Genomic DNA, 15,586 nt, shown 5'->3' with positions numbered 1-15,586 from the left:
GCGTGAGAAGAGAGGCTAGGAGGCACCCGGAGCCCGAACCTCCTCGTGTTTATCTGCCCTAGCAAGAGCGCCTGCCCCGTAGGCAGAGACACAAGAAACTGACTTTGCAAGCCTTTTATAGTTAAATCCTCCCGGCTCCAGCGAGGGGGAAAAAGGCAGCAGCCGGCTGGGGCTTTCCTTCCTGGGCAGGATGGGAAAGGGGACCTCAGATGTCTGATATAAACAGACCCACCGCCTTCTAGTTCACTAGGGCCTTGGGCTGAGCGGGGGAGCCGACATTGTTTAATTTCAAGAAATAATAAACGTCACCGTTGTCAGTTTATTGAGCGCGGCTTGGGCTGGAGAACCCGCGGAATCTGGAAAAATCAACTCCACCCTTTGCCTTTACACACCCGGCAGCTCCGGCCCACTGGCCTGGCCTCTGTCTATTCACACGCTGGCTCTAGCCAGACTCCCGACCTCTTAGATGCTCTCAGATGGTGGGGACCTCCGTAGCATCGCAGACCGGTCAGGAAGCAGAGTAGGTTCCCCAGGCACAAACGCTGGCGGGAACACCAGAGCTTGCACCTCTCTGCCACCCTTCCCCCCAGGCCTAGCCTTTCTAGCTGAAACTCCTGCCGGCCTTGTGAGCGATTTTGGGCCCTGCGCAATGGCCTGGCCGGTCGGCTGTGTTTATCCGTGTCTGTGTACAGAGCTCCGAGGAGCCCTCCGCTCTCTTTCAAAGGCTTTACCCGCTCTCTATAAACAATGAGAGAGGTAGCGAATACATTCAACAGTTTCAGGATTTGGCTATCGTGGGGTGGGACCCTGGAATTATTCCAAGGTCAGAGAAGATAGGAAAAGGGTGGGGGCAAGGGATCGAGTCTAAATCCAACAACTCAAAGTCCTTCTCCAAGTTCTCCGTTCTCTGTGCCTGTGCCGTTCTCTATGTCTCTCTCTCTCTCTCTCTCTCTCTCTCTCTCTCTCTCTCTCTCTCTCTCTCTCTCTCTCTCTCTCTCACCTGTCCAGATAGCTTGGGCACCTGCCTGTGCACTTTCATCTTCCTATAAGACTGGGAAGGAATATCCATCCCAACCAGAGGTAAGCCTTAGGGGTAGGTCTCCATCCTGCTGAGGACTCTTTAGCCAGAATGGACTCTGATTAAATATTGTCTCTGTTCTATTTTCTTCTCCCTGCCTAGCCTCCCTGTTTTCTCCCTCTCCTTCTGTGCCAGGGGCCGGCTCACCTCCCCGCCTTTGTGATGATCATCTCTGTGCCCACTTCATGGAACTTCAGCCACAATTCTCTTTCATGAAGAAACACCTTGATTCCTTCCATGCCCTGAGAAACAGAGAAAATTTTTCGGAGATAAGTCTTAGGGGGCAATCTTTTCCCAACACCCCCCCCATGCAGAGGCTGCTTTTCTATTACCCTCTGAAGCCTGTGAATTCAAAGAAAGGGGGTTCTGACTTCTGCTGAATGACAGGAACTCTAGGGTAACCCAAGGCATCTATCTGCCTAGGATTCACTAAGCAGGCTTGAGATGCTTCCAGCAACCTCTCAGCTCAAAGTACCTGTTTGTCTCCTCCAACAGCTTGAGGCCTGAGAATCATCTCCCAGCACTGTGCTTCTCCATAGAGGACCAGGACAGCTAATTTTGATCCATTTTTTAGCTGAGATTCAGTTTGGGGGGTGGCAATCCAGAAAACCCCACTAGGATATTCTTGTATGGTCGCCCAGATACAAAACACATAGCTACGCAAATGTATGACTGTCTGTCATCCCTGGGTGCGAATATAAACATACAAGAATTTTTCAGTCCTATTATTATTATTTCTTGAGACAAGGTCTCACTCTGCAGCCCAGGCAGGCCTGGAATTCACTATACAGCACTTGTATTGGTATCAAACTCTTGGCAATCCTCCTGCCTCACCCTCCCAAGTGCTGAGATTCCAACACACGTGGGTCACTATGTGGGAATTTTCATTTTTAAAATGTTTTTTCCCCAAAGACCAAAAACAAAGATTAACTCTCAGTGTCTTTATTAGTAATACTTCCAGACAGGCCCTCACCATACCGCTGCCCAACCTTGACTTGGGGCAGCCCCAGAGACTTTAACATTTTCCCTTTCAACTGGCAGTTATTTTCAAAAACCAATACCAAAGCAGTCAGACACAACTATTCACTTTGAAACAGTTATTAATCGACTAAAAGGTGGACTGTTTTCCTTTTAAAAAATCTGCACATTTCCCGCAACTATTCTTAATCCTCTCTGATTTTATTAAAACACACACACACACACACACACACACACACACACACGCATCTTTTGGAAACATGAAGCTAATGAAGCTAAGAAGAGAGCCTGGGAATCGAGCTTCCTAGGAAGAATTTCTGCACCAAACCCATCTCCCTGGTCAAGCCTCCCTGCTCAGTGTCTGGTGACACCTAGCTTTTAAATCCACCTGGAGCACCCAAAGCATTGGCCTTCTCAGAGTGCGGAGCACAACGTGAGACACCCCCTCCCCGCACTCCGCCCCTCCACTCGGGACCAGCCGGAGGAGGTCTCACGGGGCTCTGGGTGCCCTGGTCCCAGCCCCCGTGTGCTCTCCTCGGCGGGTCAGGCGCTCCTCCAGGTCCCAGAGCAAGATAAATGGTGCAGCGTGAGGGGCAAGGCGGCCTGCGCAGAGCAGGCGGGCGGAGGCGAAGGCTAAGAAAGATCTAAAGGGGGTCAAGCCATCGCTCATGCCGGCCTGAAGCGGCCGCTGACCCGACCCTTAATAAGGTATACCCGGGGCAGCTGGAAGAGAATTATCTGAGCCATTGTTAGCTGACCCCAAATAGTCGGATAATTGAGAGCTCTCCAATAATGTAAATAGGTTTCTAAAATACGCAGGCCATAAAGATAAACGCCTCGATAAAGTGGATTGGAATAGAGTGGAATTGAGGGAGATTGGATGAGACTAGCCAGGAAAGGAGGGGGGAGTAACCGCTAGTTGGGAGCCAGCCTGGCTTAGGCCTCGGTATGAGCTGCTGGGCCGACTTTTCTTACCTGCTGGGTGAAGGCGGCCTGCGGAGATGACGGAGACTTGCTGGGAGCCCCCAGGGCATTCTCGGGTTTTGAATCACAGGACCTGTCTTTGGAGTCAGGCTCCAGAGGCGTGTGCGCAAGCCCGAAGCCCTCATCTGCATCCGCCATGGTGCGCCCGGGGTCCCGTGCCGGCGCGAGGTTCTATTCTGAGGACAAGAGTCAGAGTTGGAGAGTGTCTAGCGACATCGGGGGCAGCTGTTTGACCCTCCACTCCCAGCTGAAAGAGGTTGCGGAAAGTCTTTTTATTATTTCACTTTCCGACCACGCACCACCGCTTGCGAAATACCCGCTTCAGACAGGGAGGAGGCGGCAAGGCCCCCCGCATCTCCCCTGCTCAGGCTCTGGGCGATAAGAGAGCTGTCCGTCAAATTTGTCTGAACTCCTGGAAGAGCCAATAAAGATAAGGCGTCGGTATTTTTGGAAGCCATCGGGTAGGAACCCAAAACAAAACAGAAAACAAAATCCCAGAGCCCCTTTGAGAAATGGTCTTTGTCAAATTCAGGAGGCCTTGGCAGCATTTTTTTTAATGAAACCCGTAAAAGACATTATTTTCCCACAATAGTCAAAAGGCCCAGAATGACCCGCGTCTTGCAAAAATAAAAAACCGCAGGAGAGGAAGTAGTTGAAGAGATACACCGGGAGGAAAGAGAATCGTGAACCTCTCGCCATTTCATACAGGCCTTAAGATGAAACCACCTTTAAAATGAAGTCTTCCCCTCTCCCAACCTTAAGCAAGACCAGTTTTTTGTTTTTGTTTTAATTAAAAGTAGCTACACTGAAGAGAGGAGGGAGGGATCGGAGAGGGGCCAGCAACTCTGCTGCTGGCGGCTCTACGCTGCCAGCCAGTGGGCTGTACTCTCCCTGCTCCTTCAGATCGTCTGGCTGGGGTTAGCTAGGCGGGCAGGCGTTTTGTGGAGCAGCCGGGCTAAACGGAACTCTTTTGAGCTTCACTCAGAGCTAGCTTGCTCAAACTGCAGGCCTGGCTCCTGGTTGGATAGTCTAAAATCGGTCCCAGACAAATCCGGGGCTGTAAGCATTGAATGGGCTGCCAGGGACCTACGCAGTTATTAGGGCAGCCAGCCCCGGGGTTCAACCGAGGAAGATGAAGCCTCCTTCCTCAAGGAAAGATTTCTACCACCGCCTCCACTTCAAAGTGCCAGAACGGTTCAGAAAAGGGATGCCATCACACAAACCCCGACACACACACACACACACACACACACACACACACACACACACACACACACACAATTTTAGCAGCTTCTTAGGCAAGAAGGCTGGATCCCAACCTGGTTTGTAGCGGCCTGAGACATAAATGGGGCCGCGGCCAGCTTCTGAGGCCCAGTTCTCTGACATCTTTCTTCTTCTGGCCCCAGGAGTTGGGGAGAGGGGACTGCCAAGGGAGCCCCATAGTCTTTTCATAACAAAGGAAAACAGGGCTGGCGCCCCACACGCTCTCCCATTCACGGCCAGCCACCGGGAGAAACCCACCCTAGCCCTTGCCAGAATCCCGGGAAGCTGGGGGGATGGCGGAGGCGAACAAGATGTGGTTTGACAGAACCAGGCCGTGTGCCTCGTAAGCCTCAGTGCTGCTCCCCCAGTCTCGGCAGCCTCCCGGCTCCCTCTTGCCTTGAAAGGTCCAGGCCCGTATAAAAACTCTGCAAGCCAGACTCTGCAGAATGCAAGACGGGGCTGGAGTCCGCCATTCTCCGCTTCCCCAGCCGACTGTTGCTGCCTGCTCCCGCCCGGCCATCTGTTTGTACCGTTACCTCGCTCTGTGCAGCGGGATGCATTCACCACTACCCCTGTTCCTCTTAACGGGAAAGTCGGAGGCCAGGTGGGGGTGCAGGCATGGTGACTCTGGAGTTTGTGCTGGGAACTGCTTGCTTGCCCTAGCTAGCTGCTACTGTTGCTACGAAGAAGTACCAAGGACGGGAGCCTCCCAGCGACTGCCCACCTCCAGCGCACACCTCCTCCGCAGCTCGCTGGCTGTGCGCTAGTCTAAATGCTTTTAAGTTGTCAGGCTCCAGAAGGGTTCAGAAGAACACGAAACTAAACAGCAGGTCCGGGAGCACCCCCAAACCATACCATACAATCTCAGGACCCTGCTCTGCCCTTGTATCCTCTGAGAAGAAAAGTTGGGAAGTTGGGGGACCTGGGAGAGCCTTGGGAATCGGCCAGCTGCTTTCAGAGAGACCCTTTTGGGGTTAAAGTCCCAGAATTTGAGGTATGAGAGCCTCTCTCTCTCTCTCTCTCTCTCTCTCTCTCTCTCTCTCTCTCTCTCTCTCACCCTCCCCCCTCCCTCTCTTGCTCCCTCCCTCCCTTAGACAATCTAACTCAGCTGGGATGCCAGGATGCTTACAAAAGTATAGCTATTGCTTCTCCAACTCTCTCTGTGGGTCTATCTGTCTCTCTCTCTCCCTTCTCTCCCTCCCTCCTCCACCTCCCTTTCCACTTTCTCACTAGGTACTGCCCCAAACACTACAGGACCCTCATTCTAGACCTGGTGGTTCCCTGCCCCCACTCCCCTCCCATCCTCCTCCCAGCATCTCAGTTGGCTGCGCTGAGCTGCAAGGAGGGCTGAAAGGAGGAAAGTCAGAAAGAGAGAATGGAAGGAAGAAAGGAACGGAGGATAGAAGAAAGAAAGAAGGAAGGAAAGCTACAGGAGTCAGGGCAGAGTCAACCAACTTCTCTCAGGGGACCCCACCAATTTCAATGGCCTGGCCATGCAGAGAACCAGGATTGGATGCATTAGGCGTGTGCACACACCCAAGGGCCTGTGCAGCCTCACCCGATTTCTGTCTCCAGTGCTGACCTCAGACAGAGAGCGGTGTGACCCTTCCTGGCCCCATGCAGAGCCAGGACTAGCTAGCTGCCTTGACAGCTCTCCTCCACCCCAGATGTATCACTGGCTCCCTCAAGCTCTCTAGGACTTGGGGAAGAAGATGCCTTGGGATGGGGCACCAAGATCAAAGATGCCAAGAAATCATTGTGTGGTGTGTGTGTGTGTGTGTGTGTGTGTGTGTGCACCCCCCTCACACAGAGACACACACACACACACACACACACACACACACGGTGCACACAGGACAGTGCTCAGGTTTATTGAGATAATCAGTCACTGAGGGCTGGCTGGGGTTTCAGCTCCCAGTGCTCCTTGGCCTGCCCTTTGCCTCTCCGAAGGCTGCTGTTCAGAGAGTGAATGGAGGCAGAAAGCAGCCCACAGCAGAGACACTGGCAGGAGGTCTTGGTGTAAGCAGAACCAGGCTGGGACAACATCGCCTGAAACAAATGCCAGTGATCCCATTCTGTGTCCCACTGCAGCCTCCATATACCCTCGCAGCAGGCTTCTTTTCTGGGACTTTAATTAGAGAATACACCTTAGAGCCAAGGACTGGAAACAGAGGAAAAATGCCCTGGACTGGACTCCAGCAACAACACAGCATCTGTGGCTGCAAAACTGCAGGCCGCCCCTGCACTATTTCTCCAGTGGACATTTTGGTTGTAAATGTGGGGCAACTAGGGAGAAACCCCACCTTCTATCTTCAAGGTCTGTTTTCAAGCAGACCTTGGCGAAGGGCAGCTATTTATTTGTGCAAACACCTTCACTCTTCCAAAAGTCTGCACTGAGCCCTTTGGGTTTGAACAGAGGCAACCTCAACCTCGGGCGGAGAACAGAAGGCCAACCTGACCTCAGGATGAGAGCCTGCCTCTCTGGTTGAAGGAAGGGGGAAATCCAGACAGACCTCTCCAATCCCTTTACATTCTCAGAGATTTGAGGATAAAATTAATCCCCATAAATAATCAGCAGGCTCTTCCCGAGAGGGAAAATCTGGGCTTCTCCAAGCAACAACCCAGCCAGATACACTTCCTTCGCTGAGCTTAGATGGCGCACAGCGCCAGCCACAACACAATGTTGTTTTGAGTATTTTTTTTCTTAAAACCTGGAGGAAGAAATCCATTCTTGAAAGTGATTGTAGGTGAAATCAAAGGCGTAGATGGCGTAAGGAGGGGATTCAGCCAGGCCTAGGTAGGGTGGGAAGCTGGGGGTTCCAGGGAAAATAAAGGCCAGCCTATAAATATCTACCCCCCCCCAATTCTCCCAAACAAGACTCACCTCCCGTAATCTCACCTCTTCTTTCCACCCAGAAGTCAAGAAATGCTCACTGAGGTAAGGCAGTTCACAAGAAGTTTTGAAAGGACATCCCCCCCAAAAAAGAGCCCCTTTTAAAGCGAAGACTTCTTCCAGGGTCTGTCAAGAGAAGCAAGTACCTCCCAGTCTGTCGTTGGTTTGCGGTCTCCGACAAATTAAATATTACTGTTTATTGCCAGGCATACCCCAATAAAATAAAGAGGCGACCGGGCGATAGCGACTATCTCACCAGCCGCTGCTCCTATAGGGCTTGGAGACGTCACAAGTCACGCAACCAGCCCGCGCCTAGTCACGCTTGACTGGGGGGCAGTGGCGGGAGGCTGAGTTCTCTCCATCTTCGTCTATCAAGGTCTGTTGTAAGACACAAGTCCAGAATGCCTGGACCCTGAAGAAAATGAAGAAATAAATAAATAAACCCAGAGCTCCCTGGGGAAGTAGGGGTGATGAACAGGAGACACAAATAGAATGAAGACCAAATGAGATGGGAGCCCACATCAGCTCCCATGTGTAGGGAAAACCAGTGTTTCCAAGGTCCATTGCAAAAGGCAAAGATTTCTTACTTACACAGTTTTATTTTTCTGATGAGGAGGCCGTTTTAGCTGGTTACATTTGGGGTACCATATCTCATGCCCAGGTCCGTTCCTGCACTGAAATAATTACTAGGGGCTATCTTAGTGGATATCGTGTATCTCAGATGTCTGCCAAAGTTCCTTGTAGAGAGAAAGGCCGCTCCTTCACTAAGGTCCTGGGATGCAATCGGTCCCAGAGTGGCCAGACGGGGGCGGGGTGCAAGTGTGTGGCGGGGCGGGGTGGGAGCAGGGCTGGAGAGGGGTGCACTGTGAGGAGAAAAAAAAAATCAGCATCGGGTCTTGCAGAGGGACGACGCACTCTTGTTTTGTTTTGTGGAAATCGGCAATTATTTCCAGTTGGATCAATGGGTATAATTTCTAAGTGGTCGGGTGCGTCTGCGTAAGCTTCTGCGTGCATTTTGAAACCCATTCCGTTTTGAGTTGCGAAACGAACCGCGTAGACTTGCCCCCACCCCGGCGGCGGCGCCCACCAATAAGTTAGGCCTGCTTTACACAGAGCCAGCGAGCGCCAGGCCTTCCCGAGGGTAAGTCCCCCCCAACCCCCACCGCTAACGGCCTCGGGGGAGCCAGACTTTTAATCTGAACTGGCCCCTAGCTTCGGCGGGTTTACCATGGGATTTTGTGCTCCCCGAAACCTTAGGATCCCCAGCAGCTTGACCCGGTTTCAGTCGCAGTCCACTGGGGACTGAAGCGGCAGTGACACTGGCGGCCGAGCAGCTGCTGAGCCAAGGTCAGGCCCCGGGGGACAGCGGGCAGCAGCGGCCAGCGGGCTGCAGCGGCCGTAGGACGCAGGACATCAGCGCATCCCTGCCCTCCTTCCCAAGAGTCCAGGCCGCCTGGCCTGCTGCTCCAGCTTAGCTTTCAATTCCCAAGCAAACGATTCTGACCCTAAATTCGAGTTTTCTGCGAGACACCAAGAATGCAGTCCGGAATCCTTGCCCGGCTATCCCAGTAGGGTGACTAGTAAGACAGAGGCGGGCGAGAAACCCCGACCGAGGGCGCACAGCGAGTGGCCCGAGTTCCTTTCACTTTCCCCTTTGCTCGGCAATTTCGGATGCAACTACCTGTACCGATCTTCAACGGTTCCACCAGCCCAGCCTCGGAGACTCTCCCCGTACTCTGGAGGAAGTAACAGCCACAGAAAAATGCTACAGCCTCAAACTCAAGCTTAGCGTCTCGTTCCTTTCCCTTCATCCTCTGCGGATGGAGTCCGATAGGGCCGCAGCACACCTCCCTCCATTCTTTCCAAGAGCTGCGCTTCCCTAGCCCCTTTCCCGGCTGGCTTTTCTCCCTGCGCACTTCCTTCTCTTTGCAAAATTTCCTCCTTGATTTTTAATACCTTGAAAGATAGGAAGATTCATGATCCTATTAAAAACAAAACACAAAGGGAACCATTGCTACTACTATTATTATTACTCACACTTCCCCTTCCATTTTAAAGTAAGTCACATCAAAACCTCGGAAGAGAACACGCAGGAACACACTCAGTTCAGTACCCCTTCCCACTGGCCCAGTCCCTGCTGGCTTTGTCCCTGCCTTGGGTCCCCGCCGGGGTCAGAAAGTAGAGAGGAGTGCACACTGGCCTGGGAAAAGTTAATAAGAATTTTAACGACAATAGAAATAATGGGAAAACTAAACTTTGGCCAACTTAGATCGCAAAAGGAAGACTCCTAGGGAGGGTGGGAAAGGTTTTTTTGCCCCCTCGGGGGTCACTTTCCCTCTTGCCTAGTGAAATCTGACTTTATTATAATTTTTTTCCAGGACCTCAGGAGCAGCGGAGTGGTCTTTCGAAGGTTTTATTCAGCTCCCAGCTTCCCAGCTCTGGGCCTTCGGGGAAAGAGCCTTGGCTGTGTTTATTATTAGTCAGTATTCGATATGCACTTCCAATATTCCACCAGTTGTGGTTATCGCTCTTGATTCATGTGTGTGGATGGGTTGTTTGGTTTTTCAAATCAAGGATTATGAGATAAGAAACGGGACTGTTTCTCTAGACAACCAGCTGTTAGGAGAGCCGCTCTCTCAAAGACACAAGAAGGCAACAGTAGAGTTCGCTGGCAAAGGATTTGCCTTCCAAGTCCCCTCTAGTTTGGGTGGTCACCAGTCCCTAAGGGTTAGGGGTCTGAACTGAGATTACCTGGAGACTCTGCAGGCTGCGCTGAGCCCAGGGAATTCGAATCCTATCTGCAACCCAGAACTCGATGAAATCTTGCGGGTGTAGACACCATCAGCAGCTCCAAAAAGTATGTGTGTGGTGACCTTGTTGCCAGAGACTTAGGCTACTAACGCTAAGCCTGGGGTCCCCCATCAGGGGAAAGGAACCTGTCTGGACCCCCGACACATACCCTGACTGAAGGGTGCCATGGAAACTTGGGAGTGCACTGTTCTCTGGGGCTCTGGAAAAGACAAATTTTCTTTGGCAGAAGGAATGGTGTCGCGCTGTCGACACGAAAGACTATTTTTCTTGTTCCCTTTGGAGGGAGGGGGTAGAAAGAAAGCAAGAAAGAAAGGAAAATTAAATCCACACGTGTTGTTGAGCTTGCTCGAAGGGCCAGATTGAAAATCAGAGATGAAGCTACACCCCAAAGTCAGCGGCCTCCAGAGGCCCTTTCCAGCCAGCCTACCCGAGGAAGCAAAGCGAGGAGTCCCACCAGAGAGAATCCAACCCCAGTTTCATAAAGGGCTGTGCTTAAGGGGGAGGGGAGGCGATGCCTCACCCTGGGCCAGGAAAACAAAGGAGAAATTGAGAATGGTTACTTCTGTATATCAGTTCAATGTGATGCCTCCAAACTCAGTTCACATTCATGCAGAGGCCAAAGCGGGCCAGGCCTGTGGTTTGGGAACTCTGTTCCTTCCTTACTCGTGGCCACATCTTATTTTGAACTACATAGTCAAGAGGACCTAAGCAAGAAATAATTTTACCTACACTGATGCAGCTCCTCAGTCTTCCAGGATAATTCTTGTGGCCCTCAATTGCCTTTATTTTTTTTTTCCTCTCCTGAGAGAAATTTGCAAGACCCCAGTCTGGGAGTCGGCTGCCCTCAGCTGGGGCCCACTGAGAGGGAGAAGGTGCAGAGAGTCGACACTCCTGCCTGGAGCTGCGAGTGAAAACTCTGGTAATGACTTTAGAGAGGTGAAGGGAGGTGGGGTGCGGGTGAGGGTGAGGAGGGCAGCCAAACCCCAAAGTGGAAGGATCCGTCACCACGATGATTGCTTGGTCGGGACCTCTAATTTTTCTTCTTTATCAGCCTGGGTTCCCACCCCACCCCCAAGTCACTCCCTTCCAGCCTTACGCAGCCCTGATAGAAGGCTCTGGAAGCAGAAACATACCGTCCCTCTCTCCCAGTCACAGCTGGAAGAACACTGGAGAGAGAGGCCGGAGACATAACTGGTCAGGATGGGAGAGCTATGTCGTGGACCCTGGGTTTCTCATCACTATGGCAACAAGAGTCACCCACACTTTCAACAATAGAAATGGAGGGACAGAACAGCCCTGTGCCCCTCAGTGTCCTAAGGCCTGAAGATGCTCCCACTTGTGTCCTTGGCTTTCCCAAGAAAATGGATAGCATCGGCCTCACCCAGGACTCCTAGACAGAACCATAACCAGGCCTGGAGTTTTAGGTGTTCTCCACTCTATGCCCCCCTGGTCCCTTCAGTGTTGGGGACACCATGGGCAGGTACTCTAGCCATCCCTCCAATGGCCTGGAGCAACTTCTTCATGGCAGGAAGAAGTCAGACACTAATGGTAAATGACACCCCGCTTTGTTCTAGGAGCAACAACAGCAACAACAAAAACAAGAGTTTGGTTATGGATGTGGCAGAGGAAATAAAGGATTATTCTGTTTGAATTGTCCCTTAAATCCTTGGTGTAAGGAGAGAAAATGTTCTTCTTTTGGGGGTGGAGGTGGGCGGAGGCCAGTACAGCCTAAGTGTCTTGTGTCTATGTGAGAGGCAATAAGCTTGGAGAAAGAAAGGGGTGCCACCCCTGCCACCACTAACTGCACAGCTTGGCAGAGAGAAGAGAGAGACAGAGAGAGAGAGAGAGAGAGAGAGAGAGTCTAGATCCAGAGATACCCATAGAGGCTCTGGGACTGAGGGGTGGGAGCTTGTTTTCTGCTGTGGGTAAACCCAACACTCTCAGAACCGACCAGAGGAGATGAATAATCAGTCATCTCTTTTATCCAATTTCATGGTGGAGCAACTAGTGTTAGCAAAGCTCCTAGCCACCCACCCGGTGGCATATTACCCAGCCTTTCTGGTCTCAGCCTGGTGAGGCAGGTAGGGGTGGGGACAGATACAGTGTCCTCCACTTATTCTGTTCTTAGCTATTTTCTTTCAGTTTTTTTTTTTTTTTTTGGAGATGGGGCTCATGTAGCCCAGGCTGGCTCCAATTTCCTATGTTTGCTCAGGATGACCTTGAACCGATCTTCCTCCTGCCCCCAACTCTCCAGTGCTGGGATTACAGGCTTGTTTTTTGGGAGTACTAGGGGTGGCGAGGACTGAACCCTAAGTAAGCACTCTACATCACCCAATTCTCATTCCCACTATTTTCGTATTCTTGTTTTCTCAAGAGTCTCGCTGGTGTCTACACACACACAGATATTTTAGACTCATGAATCTGCCAGCACTTGAGGTTCAAGACCAATGAACTTTTTCAGCAAGCAAGAACTGCCTTGACATGAGTCCCCATGGCTCATTCAGCTCCATACAGTCCTGCCAGGAAGAGACATTCACATGTGTTCCCAACATTGTAGAAGAGGTTTCTGGGGGCACTGACCTGGGTCCCAGTCAGGAGAAAGTTGACTCCAGGCACTCTGAGTACAGAGTCCCCCCAGCACCTTCGTCATTAGCCTCTGTGGCTTCTCTGAAGAGCCTGGGGACCACTCCCGAAGAGATCCATTAGGCTGGGTAAGTTCAAAGGTCACCTTGTTAGCCTAAGATGCTTCTCCATCCAGTAAGAGATGCTCAGACCTCTCCAGGTACCTGATTTCTCTCTAGCAGTCCCATTGATACCCAGAAAACCAGTAGAGGACCCTGGTCTGCTGGCCTTTGGCAACTGGAGTCCAGGGTGGAAGATGCTGGAGCCTGCTTTCCAAACCTCAGGGTTGTGTTCTCATATCCTGGTCTCTATGTTCAGTAAATCCTTATGGCCAATACACACTGTGCCCTAGAGGTGGGGTGGAGGATATATTTAGGGATAGGGAATGTGAAGACAGCCCCAGCAGTAAAGCCACGCATCCTTACCCTAGTCTCTGGCACCCCAGTTAGGATCTGAGAGGGAGTCCCCAATGCAGGGGAAGCTGCCCCCAGAATGCTAGCCAGTTGTGGCCTAGCTTGCAGAGGGAGCTTCTGGGACAGGGCTGTGAGGACTATGAGGCCTACTGGCTTCCTCTTCCTCCTCCTCCTCTTCTGTTTTTCAATACCGGGTTTCCTGGCTGTCCTGGAACTAGCTCCATATATCAGACTGGCCTGAAACTCACAGAGATCCGCCTGCCTCTGCCTGGCTAGGCCTACTGTCCTTATGTTCCTCTTCCTCTTCCAATCACTCTTTTATTTCAGTGGCGGAGAGAAGCAGGTCATCTTGGGTCTCTCTGCTGCGGTGGCTTCCTGGGGCTCAAGTGCGGGTCTTGGAAGAGTGCTCAAGTCTGTACCCTGGCTGCCTGAATCAAGAAGATGAGGACTTCCTTGGAAGGGGGATTGCGAACATAGTCCAGCAGAGTGCCCGAAATGGAAACTTTGGAATTCCTACTCTCAAGTCCTCTCCCTAGGATCCCTGCACCTGACTGCCTGCACCTGCCTCTCTGCACCTGGCTCCCTGCACCTGGTTCCCTGCACCTGGCTGCCTTTAACCACCACACTGGGAACACTTTCGAGAGAAGACTTCTAGATCTCCAGGACTGGGGCCTTCCAATCTTCCCACTTCTACTCCCACGTGCTGGCTGTAGACATTGCCAGCACACCCATTTATGCTGTGCTGGGGATGAAACCTGGGGCCTTATACTTGCTGGGCAAGCTTCCTACTGACAGAGTAACATTCCTAGACGCTGTTGTTGTGGTTGACTTTTTGTTTGCTTGTTTTTAAGACAGTGCCTCAATATACAGACTAGGCTGTCCTAACACTCACAGATCCTCCTGCCTCTGCCTCACAAGTGCTAGGGTTAAAGGCATACACCCCCATGCCCAGCCTATCATTGAATATTAGGTACGATTGTGTGTCACCTGGCAAGGGAGTTTGTGTCATTGTGTGGACTTCCTTGAGGTATTAAATATACACACGTAAATATGTGTCAGTTTGGAGTTGTGTGGATGGATCAATGCATAAGATTCCTTGGAGTATTAAAACATGCATCTATTTACAATATGAGTATATAGATTCAAATACACACACACAAATTTTTTCTATGTACCTCCTTACAGGAAAATACCCATGAGCTATAGTGTGAACTATAGTGTGCAGGGTCATGGGACACAGGATGTGGAGGATGATCATGCATGTGTCTGTCATTGTGGAAGAACCATGTATGTATATGTGCATGTGTGGAAGTGGGGTGGGATGAGGGTGTGAGTGTGTGACTGTGCATGCCTGCACATGCATGTGAGTGTCAGAGGACAGCTTGCAGGAGTCGGTTCTCTTCTCCCACCATGTGGGTCCTGGGGATTGAACTCAGATCATCAGACTTGGCAACACACACACATACACACACACACACACACACACACACACACACACACCACCCTTCTCTCCATTTTTATCATCTACTTTTATGACTATTGTTTCCACCAGAAGTTCCAGGTGTGAGCCTGAAACTGGCCTCCAGCAGTCAGTTCGCTTAAGGCACGGCCTTCTAGAAGCCAGAAGGGATGTCTACAGACAGCCAGGGGCCACCCGTCTATATTTGGAAACAAATTCCACAGCCACTTCCTGGGAACTGGGCAAAAGGTGCCTGAGAATGAAGGGGTGAGTACAGCTGAGCATGCCGCTCACTGTCCCCCAGCGCGTGGGGAAGCCCCCCACTCACAGCAAGCTGGCGGGACCAGGTGCAAGGTGTACAGGGGTGCATGGTGCGAACAGCCCAGAGCGCACGGTGGTTGCAATGGGAGGTGCAGCGATTCCCTCTCCAGATGGACACGCAGAACCCCAATCCTTCAGAGCCCTTCCGGCTCTCTGGTCCCTGGACCAGTGATAATGAATTTCCTCTAAGCCTTACCCCTAGCCATTTCCTTCGAGCTGTCCCAGTGCTCAGCTCCAGGCAGCATTTCACCTTGTCCCTAGTGAGCAGGCTCCCAGGAGCCAGTGGCTGCTTGTGGCAAACCACTGTCTCATGGTGTCCCTGGCCAGGCCCCTCCTCTGCTCCATGGTGTTAAAAGGAAGCTGGGTTACCTGGTCCCAAGAGCCAGGACCCTCTCTGCCACACGCCGGCACTTCTTTAGAGAAAGCATCAAGCAACAGGATGCCCATGACCTAGCCATGTAGCCGTTACTTAGGGCACACATGGCACAGGTGGCGGAGCAGTTCTCATGAGAACGTAACACACAACACATGCCAGTGTAGACACAGTCATGACCACTCTCTGTCACTCACAGACTCAAGCCAGCAAGTGTGGGGTAAGGAAAGAATAAGACACAGGCACACTCAGTGGGCCGCTCTCCCCACCTGATGCGGCATCACACCAGGTCAGCCTCATAGTCCAGCACACAGCACAGCCACGGCACACGTTCATTCTCCACCACGCACACTCACAGCTGCGTTTCGTTTGTGCGGCTGACTCTTTTGAA

General features: G+C 51.7%; 1 protein-coding gene and 1 long non-coding RNA gene across 6 annotated transcripts in view; one reads left to right on the top strand and one right to left on the bottom strand.

The window, feature by feature from the left end:
* The window catches only part of Tbx5 (T-box transcription factor 5), a 47,772-nt gene extending 39,801 nt beyond the window's left edge, over window positions 1–7,971 (bottom strand). The window contains exons 1-4 of one of the 4 annotated variants that reach the window (XM_021232378.2): window positions 7,788–7,971; window positions 7,188–7,608; window positions 3,032–3,216; window positions 1,226–1,320 (exon numbers count right to left, since the gene is read on the bottom strand). In XM_021232378.2, the coding sequence (XP_021088037.1) occupies window positions 1,226–1,320; window positions 3,032–3,178 (242 nt within the window). In that variant the 5' untranslated portion in view covers window positions 3,179–3,216; window positions 7,188–7,608; window positions 7,788–7,971. Of the gene's footprint in view, window positions 1–1,225; window positions 1,321–3,031; window positions 3,217–3,339; window positions 4,192–4,839; window positions 5,259–7,187; window positions 7,609–7,787 lie in introns of those variants that run through there. The other 3 variants (XM_040731432.1, XM_040731431.1, XM_040731433.1) reach the window with 3 other exon arrangements.
* An 85-nt stretch (window positions 7,972–8,056) lies between these two features.
* On the top strand, window positions 8,057–14,091 carry LOC121133973. 2 transcript variants are annotated; one of them, XR_005870983.1, is made up of 4 exons: window positions 8,057–8,337; window positions 9,575–10,926; window positions 11,157–12,718; window positions 13,370–14,091. It is a non-coding gene; the product is annotated as an uncharacterized LOC121133973 (long non-coding RNA). The 2 variants fall into 2 exon arrangements; XR_005870984.1 differs by lacking the exons at window positions 8,057–8,337; window positions 9,575–10,926 and having other exon boundaries at window positions 10,937–12,718.
* Window positions 14,092–15,586: the final 1,495 nt, after the last annotated feature.

Source organism: Mesocricetus auratus, unplaced genomic scaffold (assembly GCF_017639785.1).
Source record: "Mesocricetus auratus isolate SY011 unplaced genomic scaffold, BCM_Maur_2.0 Super-Scaffold_100025, whole genome shotgun sequence".
NCBI lineage: Eukaryota > Metazoa > Chordata > Mammalia > Rodentia > Cricetidae > Mesocricetus > Mesocricetus auratus.
The sequence above is the reverse complement of the archived record's forward strand: the minus strand, read 5'-3'. Positions and strand labels throughout refer to the sequence as shown.